The sequence below is a fragment of the Coturnix japonica genome, chromosome 1, assembly GCF_054131305.1.
Source record: "Coturnix japonica strain WE chromosome 1, WE-NBRP24, whole genome shotgun sequence".
NCBI lineage: Eukaryota > Metazoa > Chordata > Aves > Galliformes > Phasianidae > Coturnix > Coturnix japonica.
The window spans coordinates 105,564,197-105,578,293 of record NC_140663.1 but is presented as its reverse complement, the minus strand read 5'-3'; the positions used below and the strand labels follow the sequence as shown (position 1 = coordinate 105,578,293).

Here is a 14,097-nt window from a genome sequence, read left to right as displayed (position 1 = left end):
TTGCACTACATAGCTGAGAAACTGAACTCAGAACACAGTGACTGCGCAATTTAGAAGTTACAAGGAAGAAACATCAGCCAAAAACTGCCTTTCATAAAAGCTACACAGCATGGGGTCTATTCTGCTCCAAGTCCCAGCTTGCTGTATGGCACACGTGAATGACTCCCAGGCATTTCAGTGACAGCTACTTCTCAGTTTGGGCTCTGTAATTCTTAAATCCAAGCGAACACCCCTTACATCCCTGAAAAGCCTGCAGTACTGTCTGTTGATGCAAGACACACACAGGCATATAAGGAATACATTATTTTCTGAATGCATTTGATCAGTTTGAAGAAGGGATTATTAGTCGTGAAAATATTCATCATGAAGTCAGAGACATCATTAACTTGTTTTAAAAGAGATATAAAAGTGGCTTTCCATCCCATATTCCTTGCTGGAATCCTTGTGGCCAACTTATTCCCTACCTTCAGCCGGGGGTTGACATTGTATGATGCAACCTAAATACTGCATGCCTTACATCATGAACAGTATATCCAGAAGTTTTGAAAGGCCACTTTTAATGCAAAATATAAAATCTAATTCTGCTTTTGTAAATGTCACACTACTGAAAATGACAAAAATACAAGCATCTACTTGTTTAATAAAGAAATACTGCATGAAATAACAGCAGAGCAATATAGTCTGCATTGATCCACATATCCCAAGTTACAGATACTTCGTATTTTTAACAGTGGCTGTTGCACTCATGTACTGTTAAAAGTAAAACCTTTAAAACTGGCCCATCATATTGTTGGTGACTTTTCTGCAAGTGGAATCAGATAAACAGAAAAATAAATCTTTGCTAAATACTCAATTTAGCAAAATATACTAGAAAAATTCTGATAGATAAAAATAAAGACAGAAAACCTTTGTTGTGCCACAATCCAGGAATTTGAGGACCAAAGGACTGCTCTAAACTTGACACAACTTACAACTAATGACAACATGGACACATGGCTAAATGCATCAGAGTTAAAATGGTTGGTATAAAATAAAAATTGCTTTTAGGAATCACATATCCAATAATACTTTAAAAATATGAAAAAGTATGTTGTGGGGAAAATTTTGCCCTAGTAACACAGTACTTCATTCAGTGCACAAAAGGCAACCCATCTTTTGAGTCTTATATTTATTTAAGAGCGAAGAATAACACTGGATTACTTGCAGATTATTTACTCTTTCAGCATACAGAATTATCCACTAACCAAGAATAAAATAAAGAACTTACTGGGGATGCTATCAAAAACAGGACAGGAATTTTCCTGATAACAAAACATTGCTTTACAATTAATACAACACACTATTTTGAAGTGGTGGCAAACGAAAAACAGCAAATAAAGATTTAGAATGAATTGCCCATAGTTACCATTTTATGGTGCTTTTTTCTTGGAAGCACTTTTATCACAAACACAGGATATTAATTTCAAGGGAAAAATGTGTGCTTGTAGGGGAACAGAATGGGAGAACATCGTTTTTTGAGAACTGACTTTATCATTTTGTTCAGAAATTCGTATTCCAACGAATTATAGAGGCATGTTGGATCATGTAAGATATACCTCAGGAGATAAGAAATGGTCAATAATCAAATTCTCAATGCAGACGCACATGCAGTCACTTTGTATTTAGACAAAAGTAGGAAAAAAAAAGCAGCCAGAATTCTTCACCTAACTTGACCACATTCAAATGCTATTACAAAACCTCTGTGCTTTCAGAGAGTTCTCAGAGTTAGGCTGATTCTTCTGAGACTACTTATCCTCCATCTTTTTATTATTCCTTGGTAATATTTTCTATTCAAAGTATTCACTGTGATTTCTAAAAGTATGAAACCATACATCCCACAGACATGGATGAATGGACACGGTATTTGATGTCTGCATGTAAGAAATGGTATCTCGAAGACAATGTATGATAATGTATGCAATGAGAAATAAAAGACAAAGATACTGCTGTTCACACTGGAAAATGATCTCTCAGGTGAATGAGTAAAATCTCTTAAGAGTCCTGGAACCCTGTCATTTTTAGAGTCAGATCTCTTAATTGGCAGGACTTGCCATTTTACAGACATGTCTCCTGTGCAAGAGAGAGCTTCACTCATCTTTGCTTTGCACAGGTCTCTAAGTCCTCAGAAAGCACTTGGAGAAATCCAAGATTTCTAAAGAGAGCGGCCTAAATAACAGAAAAATTAAACAAAGGCCCAGATGGAAGAGAAAAATAGAGATCTGAACCCCAGGAGCTCTGAGTGTATTCAGAGAAGCAGAATCCTAGGCTATACAGCCCACTACTTCGGTCATATTTTTCACTTCTAAACAAAAAACCAACAACTTCATGGGCATTTCAATCACTAGCTTGTCATGCAAACTGTTGGTTCCACCTTTCCCAGCCTTTCTGTTTCTGAAAGAAAGCTGCTATGGCTGCTTCACTTCACATTGAAGGCAATGCTTTTACTGCTTGGAAGCCTGAAAGTGCCTGGGAAGCACAAGCAGCAACTGGAATTTGCTAGTTGAGGTCAGAGCTACCTACCAGTTATATCCAAGCACTGTTCATGGAGCCATTCATTGACACACTGCATATGCTAGCAGCTGGTCTCACACTGGAAGTAAATTATGAAGCTTGCTTATGCCTTTAAAAGATGTAATATCTTCTATTTTTTAGTGCTCACAAATGATCCACATGAGTGAGCTACCACATTGCAAAAGGGACTGATGGAAGGCTGGCTAGCATGGGAAATGATATTAAAAGCAATCTGTTATTAATCATACCTCTTACTTACTGCATCTCTAAAACATGTTGTTCTGATAATATAAGTGGGTTCTCCAACAAGAAACAATGAATCTCATTCTTTGCCAGTGGCAGCATTGCAGACACAAATAAAGGAGTAGTCAGAAAAGTAAAATTATTCCAGAAGGGTAAGTAAAAACTCTCGAGTTGTCATTCTGTTGAAATGCGAACAAAAAGTAGGATTTCAAGTATTCTTTTTCATGCTTCAGTTCCTGTATATAGCTTCCAAATTAAGCATCACCATCCATGAAGGAATCACAGATTTATTTTTTTTTTATTTAAATGACTTTGCTAAATATTTACCAGTTTCTCTTTAATAGGAAAAAGATTTTTTTTTCTTTTTTTTTTTTTTTCTCCCCATATCCTGATTTAGATCACTCTAATTAAACAGCAAAACCTTCCAAGCCTACAAACTGTGAATTCATGATATGTCTTGCAGACGTAGTACATTTACCAGCTATATCTTAACAACTATTCCTGCTAATTCTGAGAGCCTCAGTCAAGAATACTTGGGGAAGAGCTGGGACTCTGAGGAAACTGGTAGAGCACAAGATGAGCTGGGGAAGCATGAGGGACAGATTGGAAGAGAGAGACCTGAGGTGAGAGAGTCCAGCAAAAATGTGTGTGAGGCCTGGAAAGGGGCAGGGCCACATGCTAGCAGAGTGATAAGGAAAAGTTAAAGGAAAGCTCACAGAACAGGCTGTAGAAATGGCAACTACTGCTCAATTCCTTGCCTGCATAGGATATGATAAGTAGGTCCCTGTACAACTCCCCACTACTTCTGTGCTATGTTTTCAACAGCCATAGAATCACAGAATCACAAGGTTGGAAAGGACCTGCAAGATCACCTAGTCCAACTGTCCTCCCATTGCCACTGCTACCACAAGCCACTAAACCATCTCTTGTAGCTCCTCATCCAGACGCCTCTTGAACACTGCGAGGGACGGCAACTCCACCACCTCCCTGGGCAGCCATTCCAGTGCCTGACCACTCTCTGAGAGAAAAAAGTTTTTCCTTATATCTAATCTAAACCTGGTCTGGTACAACTTGCGGCAATTTCCAAAAGCACCGATGCAGAAATAAGACTAATGCCAGATGGCAAAGACCATGGTACTCCCTCTCTTAAAAAGCTACTTCTTCAACAGATCTGCTTCTGTCAGTGCAGGGATGTAGAAGAGTTATCTGGAAAGCATGTAAAAGCATACTTCCCTTGAGTATGGTAATAATGCATGATTCTGCAGAACCTTATGCTTTGGGGATTTGATTCTTATGAAACATGAGGCCCACAGATGCACTAGTGTTTTTCAGTGACTGAACACATACACTTGGGAAGCATTTGGTGGATACTTTCAGCATTTCAAGCCCAGACTGGATGGGGCTTTGAACAGCCTGGTCTAGTGGGAGGTGTCCTTGCCTATAGCAGGGTGGCTGGAACTAGATGATCTTAAAGGTCTCTTCCAACATTAACCATTCTACGATTCCATGATTACAAGCTCCTAACTTTTTCAGGTACATCTATGAATATGTATCTGCATGTTTCCTCAAACAGCTAAGACAGAGAAAAACAAGCAAATAAATACTCAGGATGTATATGCCTTTTATTTATTTATTTATTTATCTATTTATTTATTTAGTTAGCTTTTTCCCCCTCAGTAATTTATCTGCTTCCTAGGCCAGCATGCTTTCCCCTGGCTCTATTTCCTAAAGCAATCCTCAAGTGGCAACAAGTGACCAGAACGATTTCCATTGTCTGCTGGCCCTGGTTAGAGCAATTTTGGATTCATCAGCATTATCAGCAAAGTGGTATATGTCATGCAAGTTGCCAAGCTGCACTCAGCAATGGCACAGAAAACAATTCTGTGATGTTTGGTATGATAGCATAGTTCAGATCATTCTATTCTCTTGCAAATTGCAACAGTCTTGGGTAATGTACACCACATTTTTCATTTCTGAGGAATATTCCTTCCCCAGGAACAAACTGTATATAAAATAATAAAAAAGTATCTCTTTACATATTGCATTCACGTCACACACCTGCAACCCTCACACATTCCATTCTGGCAAATCTGACTTGCAGTTACGCACACTGGGCAAATTACTAATTACCAGAGATTAAAAATTAATAAAAATTAATTTTGAAAAATTAAAGGAAATTAAAGAAATTAAAGAAATTTTAAAAATTAAAGAAATTAAAGAAATTGGTCTTATTTCTTCCCAGACTCATCATCTCATGCAGAAAAAAAATATATATATTTACATACAAAATAAATTTATTTATATATAAAATAAATTTAAGAAAAATAATGCAAGGCTGAACCACTGTGAGCCTCCATTGTGCTTCTATGGCACAAGATACTCTTGTTTAAAATTTGCCATTCACCCCACTGTCACTGTCTCTTATTTTTCTCCATTGCCTTTCTTGCTTTGGCTGGTGGAAAAATGTTTAACCAATTAAAATTACAATGCAGTATCAGCCGTAGAAAAGTTTGTCCTCTTCCCCAGTGTGAATGTAGCTGTACGATAATAGCAGCATCCATTTTTTGATGTCTAGATAGCTCGTCCCTCTGCACGGAGGAGCCATTATCCCGTGACTGTGTTCTGTTCTGCTGATATAATCTCTTAAATAAAGTTTCACTGTTTACTTTCTTTAATTGAAGTACAATAGAAAAGACATGTTCTTTGAAAAGCTTCATATTAGTTGCTGCCTTAGAGCTTTGAAGGTGTTTCAAGTTGCCTTTCAGCATACTTCAAAACATCCTTGATGAAAGAGTGCATATGGAGGTGGAGTGGGAATGTTGCTGGCAAAACTAATGGCACTTAGATTTTATGCAGAGTTGTAAATGTTTACTTAACTGCAAACCTTCTGCCAACTTTCTAACTATGGTTTTGATCCTCTTACTATTCTGCTAAGTGATAAAATCCTACAAAGCCCATAGAAAAATATTTTTCTTGCCTGCCTTATTTTGTCCCTTTTTGGACCAGAATACTTCTGAACCTGAACAAATAAAGCAAATTTGATTATTACTTTCTCTCTCACTCTTTTTAATCCTTTCTGGGTTACAATCATCAGAAACTCTTTATATGTATATATTTATTTATTTATTTGTATCTTTTTATTTCATTAGTCCTAAAAGGGAATCTTCAAACAATGAAGAAGAGGTTGGTAACAACAAATGTATGGGCAAATAGACCTGATACTAGCAGTCATTTTCCTTTCACTGTGGATTATATGAACTTATTTAAAGCAATAAAAAAAAGAAAAAAAAACATTTGAATATGGTCTAAAATAGAAACTCAGAGCAACTATAGTTGGCACACTACTACAATTAGTTGAGTGTGCAAGCTGAGCAAGAAAAATGGAAAATTACTCACTGGTAAGAAAATGCTGGGAAGTAGGGCCAAAATCCCTGTGAGCTTCGTGCAGTTGCCTGATGCGCTCATCAATGGCCACCTGTGAAGAGAGAAGAAGAAAAAACCCATGACTTTCTGCAAAGAAGTAACAAGTAGCAATTATAGTCAGATACTTTTTTCATTAGAGAACATTCTGTTTAAAATTAAGAAGGCTCCTGCAACAATCAGGGATTAACTGGGATTTAATGTGTCTTTTTCAAAAGAAAGGAGGTCAAAAGAGGTTTTTCTCCCTAACTTAAATCGATGCTGGAACAAGTTAAAAATGAACAGGCTGATAAATAGAGATACAGCAAATTTGCCTGACTATTTGCGCTTGAAAAGAATTTGACCATTGACTGCCATTACTGAAGTCAGAAACCTTTCTCTATGTTAATACTTCTACTGGACCTAGTAGGAGAACTTTTTGAGGGTACATGCTTTAAATCACCTCATGAAAAATAATCTGTTTTAATGTGGATACAGCAGCCATATTTTAGAAGAATGTTGAATTGAGGGTAGACAAATCACATCTGGGTGCAAACATTTCTCTATTTTTTTTTTAATTGATTTTTTTTATCCCCTTGATCCTTTTTTCCTTGGAAGATGTTCTTTCAAGAACATGTTATCCCTAGTGTTTAGAGTCAGGTTGCTGGACTGAGTAGAAACAGAGACACTACTTTTAAGATTGGTTTAATCTTCACAGTGCAGTTAAGCATGAAGCAAGTAGCCAAGAGCATGTGGTTGCCCTAAGATCGCACAATACACTGATGATATCTACCAGAGGCATTAAAGACTATATGCTAAAAGGCCACTATCAATTAAATTAAGTCTAACTATGGGATTAGATAAATCAAGGTAAAATAATAAAAATTAATGACATTATATTTCAGAAATGTTTTAAATAAAGAAGCTGGTAAGGAGCACATTCACCTAAACATGGCCCATGAGCAAACATCTTACCAAAGCTAGTAAAGCAGGAGAAGGTGACTGGTCTGTTTCTTTGTATTTTCCTGATTGTGAGATGCATAACCATGAAACAGTGTGCATGAGTAATAAGCAATCCACATTTTAAACTTCCAGGAATTTTTTGGTTGTTAGAAGCAGGAACAGTTCTACAATAACTAGGTGCGATCCCATTAGAAGGGAAAAATAATGTCAGGATTGACTTATTGTTTTATATGAATGTCTCTGTTTACCAAATAATCTCCAGATTCTCACATCTTCTTTCTGTAGACACCACAGAAATTTACCAGTAAGACTTCTTTTTCTTGCAGTTTCAAAACCAGCACTATGACAAAAAGTTCTCCTCCTTCCTTAAGCTATTTTTTAGATGCTTTTCCTGCTGCTTTCTCCACTTCCATGCCTCCTTTCCTTCTCTGGCTTCAGATGCATAGAATCAGTTTGTTTTTTTGTGTGTGTGTTTACCAGCACCTCCATCCATAATTCAACTACAAGTGTATTACTTTGTCTTCCACTCTTACAGGCCACTGGTTCTTATTCTTTTGTGTTCCTGAATGCAGAATTGTTCAAAATGGAATATTTATATTTCAGGGTGGGCATGTGTAGGATAAGTTCTCTGCTTATTCTTTTCAATACTGATGATTTCTAGTGAGAGGAAAAGTAAGACTAGGAAAATGTTGAACTCTGGATAACCTGTGAAACAGTTGGGCTGATGACAACTCAAATCTAGAGTAATTGCATGGGCAGATGTTCTGTGAGGCAGTGCTTCATCACTTAGTGATGTACCATGACAGGTACTGGTATGTATGGTAGCTGTCTTTGGGCTTCAGTTCACATTGAATTTACTATTTAGATCCAACAAAGTGAAGTCAGGAAAAAGATAGACAACGGTGATATGATTGCTTCTGGCAATCAATTTCATTAACTTACTACAAAAGCATAAACTATATGAAATATGAAATATTTTTCTAATCCAGAAATGCCATTGCAATACAGACTAGGAAGAAAATACATAAAATAAAAGCATGTACAGATGGACAGTTGGCTGAATGTGAGCCAGCAGTGTGCCCAAGTGGCCAAGAAGGCCAAAGGCATCCTGGCTTGTATCAGGAATGGTGTGGTGAGCAGGACTAGGAAAGTCATCCTGCCTCTGTACTCAGCACTGGTGGCCTCACCTCATGTACTGTGTTCAGTTTGGGGCACCTCAGTATAGAAAGAATACTGAGGTGCTGGAGCAGGTCTAAGGAAGGGCAACAAGGCTTGTGAAGGGCTTGGAGAATATGCCCAGCAAGAAGAGACTGAAGGAACTGGGGCTGTTTAGTCTGGGCAAAAGGAGGCTGAGGGGAGACCTCTTCAAATACCTGCAAGGTGATTGCAGTGAGAGTGGGGTTGGTCTCTTCTCACTGATGACAGCATCAGGTGAAATGGCCTCAAGTTGCACCAAGGTAAGTTTAGGTTGGGTAGCTGGAAAACCTTCTTTACACGAAGTGTTGTAAAGCACTGGAACAGGCTTAAACATGTGTTTAAAAAACGTTTGGATGTGGTGCTCAGGGACATTATTTAGCAGAGGGTTGTTAGAGTAAGTAAGGGTAGTATGTTTAGGTTGTGGTTCAACTCAATGATCTTTAAGGCTTTTTTCAACCTGAGAAATTCCATGATTCTATGATACTTCTTGATTTTAGTATTTACTTTCCAAGAAATCCAGTAAGATGGAAAAAGTACTTTCTGACATGCACACGATTTCTAAAGAGAATGATCACTCTATGGATTGCCAGTAGGGAGTGGTTTCCCCTATGAAAATGACAATATCCAGTTCGCAACCAGAATAGACTATAGGACCCCAGTGGCATTTGCTACCACTGTTAGTTCACAGTCCATACAACTCCTTTAAGTGTGGCAAAGCCAATAAGACTTATCATTACAAAATATCCAGCAGAGATATTGAGCTCAATATTGTTATGCTAAGCTTTTTCACATCCTAGGCACATCCAGCAAAAAAAAAATAAACTAAACACCTCAGGGTAAACTTTCAAACTGAACAACCTTGGACACAAGCCAGGAAATCTCTGTTTAGAGGTAACTTAATAAAGAGATGAATAAAAATAGGGAAACTGTGAGTATTCTTCAAAAACAATCACTTCAGAATTCAAAGGTACTCCATTTAGTTACCAAAAAGTATCAGTTACTGACCTACTGTATACAACTGTACAGTGGAAATAATACAAGTATCATGCACAGTTGGAATAGTACAAATATAGTCAGAAATAAATAGCCAGATGGCATCTAAAGAAAAGACTCACCAACTCTGGGGCCTTCAATCAAGAGGAATAATGTTGAGGCTCACCACCAGAATTCCACAAAAGAGTAATCTCCAGAAAGAGATGCTGCCTTAGTTGTCAGACCTTAAATGGGATCTAGGAGAGGTGGAGTCAAGCTCCACCCCTTCCAGGAGCACAGCTGAATTACCTTCACCCACAGCTGACTCATTGCTTGCCTCAGATGGTTAATCAGAGGTTCAGGCTGTGATCAACCATTTCCCTTACAACAACATTTTAGGTGCCCAACGATGGATTCACTGTTGATGTTAGAGCAAAGAATATTATTGAAATTGGTCTCAAAGAATTTTACTAAGATATAAACGATAACAGAATTCAAAGTCACAGTTACTGTAAAAATTGAAGAAACAATAATTACTTAAAATTCCTAAAGACTGGGTACCTCTTCCAATAAAATCAAAGTTGGATTTTGCATTATGGCTGAAACTCTAGCTGGTAGAAAAACAGAATTGTATCCACCAGTTAGAGAATGAGAAAATCAGAGAATGGTTTGGGTCTTCATGGCTTTGTCATGAATCTTGAAAAAATGTTTTCACTTCTCATTTCATTACCAAGAACAAGCAATAGGTAATTTGTCAACTTAAATTTTATCTTAAATTTTCCTACGAAGCAAATGAAGTAAGTTCCACCGATATAAACATATCTAGTAGTCTACTCTGTGCACTGAACCAAATACAGTCTTCCTTAGAACAAAATGTGCAAAACTGCAGTTGTATGTGAAGGAAACAGCAATTTTTAATTTTTTTTTTGTTGTTTTTTTTTGTTTTTAATCTAACCAAAACTTTCATTTTCCTTACTTTATATGCAAGAAAATATATGGAATGTTAATGAAGTTTTACAATAAAAAAATATATTTCTCAATAGTCAAATAAATCTCTACTGACTTCAGTAGTCTATTTCTGCTCGTATCAGCTCAGTCAGATTACTGGGCAAAAAAGGCACTATTTTAAGGTACTGTTGCCAGTTTATAACATACAAGATGGACTGGATTAGGCTGTCTTTTAGTTATAACTCCTGATACTATTTCTCCGCAGATAAAACTACTGAAAAATAAACAGTCAAATTTCTAACAAGGTACAAGAACATGGTTTTAAACGACCAAAATCTTCTATTTATAACTATTTGTAGCTTAAAAATATTAGGATATTCTGTGATCAAGATCCTTTTCTTACTGCTTTTCTTCACTAATATTTTTTTACTTGAAGAAACATGAATTTCCATTATTTATTTAATCCATAGTTTTGTGTTAAATTTATCTTCTTTCAATCAGAACAAATGAAGAAGTCACTGTAGAGCAGTAAACATTACACATAAAGCCGAGGATTGTAATAAAAAAAGCTCAAACTGATTTTAAGTGATATTGACATAGAACATAAAAAGCTTCTACTAAACAAACAAATAAAACATGTTATTTAAAGTCCCTTTCCACTAAGAGAGAAGAATTTAAAAACATCTGATGAAACACATTCTGTTTACCATCATTTGAATGCAGCCATGTGAACTGAATATATAATCAGATTAAGATAAACAAATGATAATGATAACATAAGCAAAGCTATATAATGTATTTGTTAGGAATAGTTTCTTGGTACGTTATTTAATGTAGGGATCTAATCTTGAAAGCACTTTTTGTAACAGCTCTGAGTAAGGATTTGTTGGGTTTAACTTGAGCCAACTGCTAAAGTCTCCCATTTTTGGTATTTTTTTCTCTATTGTAATTGAACAGTTTTTTGTAATATGAAATGTTATATTGTGTTCATGTCCAGATTAAAAAGCAAGCCTAGATAAAGAAGGAAAAAGGAAAATTAAATGTTTTGACTGTCAGTGTCTTTAATGTTCCAAAAAGTACTAGTCAGTGTGTATTAAGTAGTGCTGTAGTTGCAGAGCTACTTGGAATGCCATGACAGAAGGAGGCATATACCCTAATACCGTTCATATTGTGCCTGCAGAGAATGAGTGCCCTCTGCAAAGAGCTGTAAAAATGGTTTCTCTCCTGTTCTGTGAATCTTATGTACTTGGCTGTAAAAATTCAGCACTGTCACTCCATAATGCTCAGCCGAAGCCTAGCGCTGTGCCTTCCTCATAGCTTTGATTTTGAACTGAGTAAGTTCAGCAGGGAAAACCACCTCCATGGTACCTCCTCGACAGGTTGTCTCTGAATGTACTTTGCAAATGAGTGGCTCTGCATGCTGCATGTAAGAGAAGGTGACTGCTAGCTGGCAGTTTATTTGTGCTCATTATGCTTTGGGAATTCTAATTCAGTGAACTTTGCAAGGCACTTATTGAAACAAGCCTTATTTTTGACAATGCCCACATTGAATTTGCAGCAATGAAGAAAGCTGGTCACCAAGTCTTATGAGAAAACATCAGGCAAATGGGGAACCTTACAAGTGATTACATGAACACCTCCACCTTCTTTAGCATGGTGGCAACCCAGAAGGAGACTCTGATTCAGGCATCTGAACTATCAGTTAATTCACTTCTCCATCAAAGGCCTCTTCAGACCTGCTTCTCTGAATCTCCTTTCATATGCTTAGAGAACTAACAACCCAAAAATACTAAAATGTTAGCTATCTGTTAAAAACTTCTTATGTACCTCCTTCCTGAAATATTCAAGGTCTCCTGCAATGCTCCCTAAGAGATCTAGAATGCAACTGCATTTGGCTTTTCTCATCCTCATGCTGTGAATGACAAATGTGTGAATGCGCGCTCTTGCACAAAAAGGCACAGACAAATGCCTACAGTTCTGCTCAAATTATACTGCACCACAAGCACCTTTGCTGCACCATAGCACAGTGCAGTCCAACTGCTGCCATACTAGTGAACCAGCTGAAAACATGCATTATATACTTACATGTTCTTCCTTGAAAATATTACCATCTTTCAAGGATTAGTTATTATAAAAAGATTTAATAATGGTCTCCACATTCTGATTTTTCCACAGTAATCATGTTTGTAATACAAATCGATTTTCTGAATACATTGGATAAGCGAGGGAATAAGGTGTATTACAGAAATGGGATTTAAATTAGCATCCCTTAACTTGCAGTGTGATGCTGTTGAGAACTGAAAGAATTGCTGGTTTTCTCCTAAAAGACTTCAGAAGAAACAGTGTGAAGAGGAAGTAATCAAAATCTGATCTGTCTGTAGAGTGATTGTTTATTTGCATGTGACACCAGTGAGAGCAGTACCTGAATAGTCGATATGCAGTTTAAAAAACGAAAGTAGGAAATGAATATTCTGAATGATTATACTTCACACATCTACGCACATTGTATGTACAGTACTCTTGAGACTCACCCTAACTGAATTCCTAGAATCATAGAATCATTAGGAAAATTGCTCAAAGACCACCTGATCCAATCATCAGCCCATCCATGTCTACTAAACACATCCCTCAGTACCACATCTATACAATTCTGAAACTCCTCTGGGGGCAGTGATCCCACCATCTCCCTGGGCAGCCTGTGACACCTGAGGAAAAAGACGATGAATCTCTTAAAAGATGGAGTTTCAGTTACATTTGCTGTTCTGAAGCTGACTTACATTCTTTCTAGGAAAAAAGAAAAAAAAGATCTTTTTATCTCTGATGTTCCTGGAAAAGAACAGCAGCTTCTTACTATGCCTATTTCTAAGCCAAATCATGCTATCGAAGTGTCTCCACTTCTTACTGTCATGTACTATTTTGATAAGAGATGATTAATAACATAATAAAGAAAAAAAAATGTTCAATTCTACTTCTTCCTGATTCATCATTGCCAGGTCTACTAGTATGCTAGCCAAGCACTACAATCCCAACATAAAATGAAGGAAAAAAAAAAACCAACAAACTTTTTTTTTCCTTAAAGAAAACAAAACTTTTCTTTTTTTTTTCCTTCCTCTGAATGTTCTCACTTCTGAATACAATATATATCAAACATAAGCCAATTTTAGAACACCTTTTAATCCACCAAGAACACATCTTAAAATAGGAAAGGGAGAATAGATTCAATTAGTTCTATGTTGTCAGATTACTTCATTTTCTAGTTTTAGATCAGTGATAGCAGAGTGGAGGGGTCAGATAGGTCTCACCTATTCAACTTAATAGAGACTTTTACACTGGAGTTTAACTTCTTTAAATTATTGCTCATTTGAAGCAAAGCACAGCATAATCTCCTTTGAGGTCAGAGTGTTGTCCTTTCTGTAAGGGTATCTAAGGGTGCATACGGAATAATATATAGACACCAGTTCTACAACTAGGCTACCCAAATGCTGGAAGATAATATGAAGATGAAGTAGCAGTTTTTACTGCTTATTAACATGACAAAGGAGAATTAAAAATAATATTCAACAAAGTACAATCTATAAGGAGTGAAGACAACTGTTAAGAAAAAGATGGCTGAATATGCTCAGGATTCTGAGGAGAAATGGCAAGGAAAGAAGTAAGAGAGCAGGAGCTGATCATCTAAACAGCTATATTTAGTTCAGCAGCAAAATGACACAAACTGTTTTTAAAAATTGGCTTCACCAAAGGCTGTTCTCATGAAAAGCAAAGGGCAATTTTCTGTATTTAATAAGCATGCATAAATACAATACTTATTTAAATGACACTCCT

General features: G+C 36.8%; 1 protein-coding gene across 42 annotated transcripts in view; it reads right to left on the bottom strand.

Annotated features, from left to right (window-relative positions):
- DMD (dystrophin) overlaps nt 1-14,097 on the bottom strand; it is a 1,121,556-nt gene that overhangs the window by 113,740 nt on the left and 993,719 nt on the right. For all 42 annotated transcript variants that reach the window (XM_085549559.1, XM_085549432.1, XM_085549489.1 and 39 more), the window contains one exon: nt 6,190-6,268. In XM_085549559.1, the coding sequence (XP_085405685.1) occupies nt 6,190-6,268 (79 nt within the window). The remainder of the gene's footprint in view (nt 1-6,189; nt 6,269-14,097) is intronic.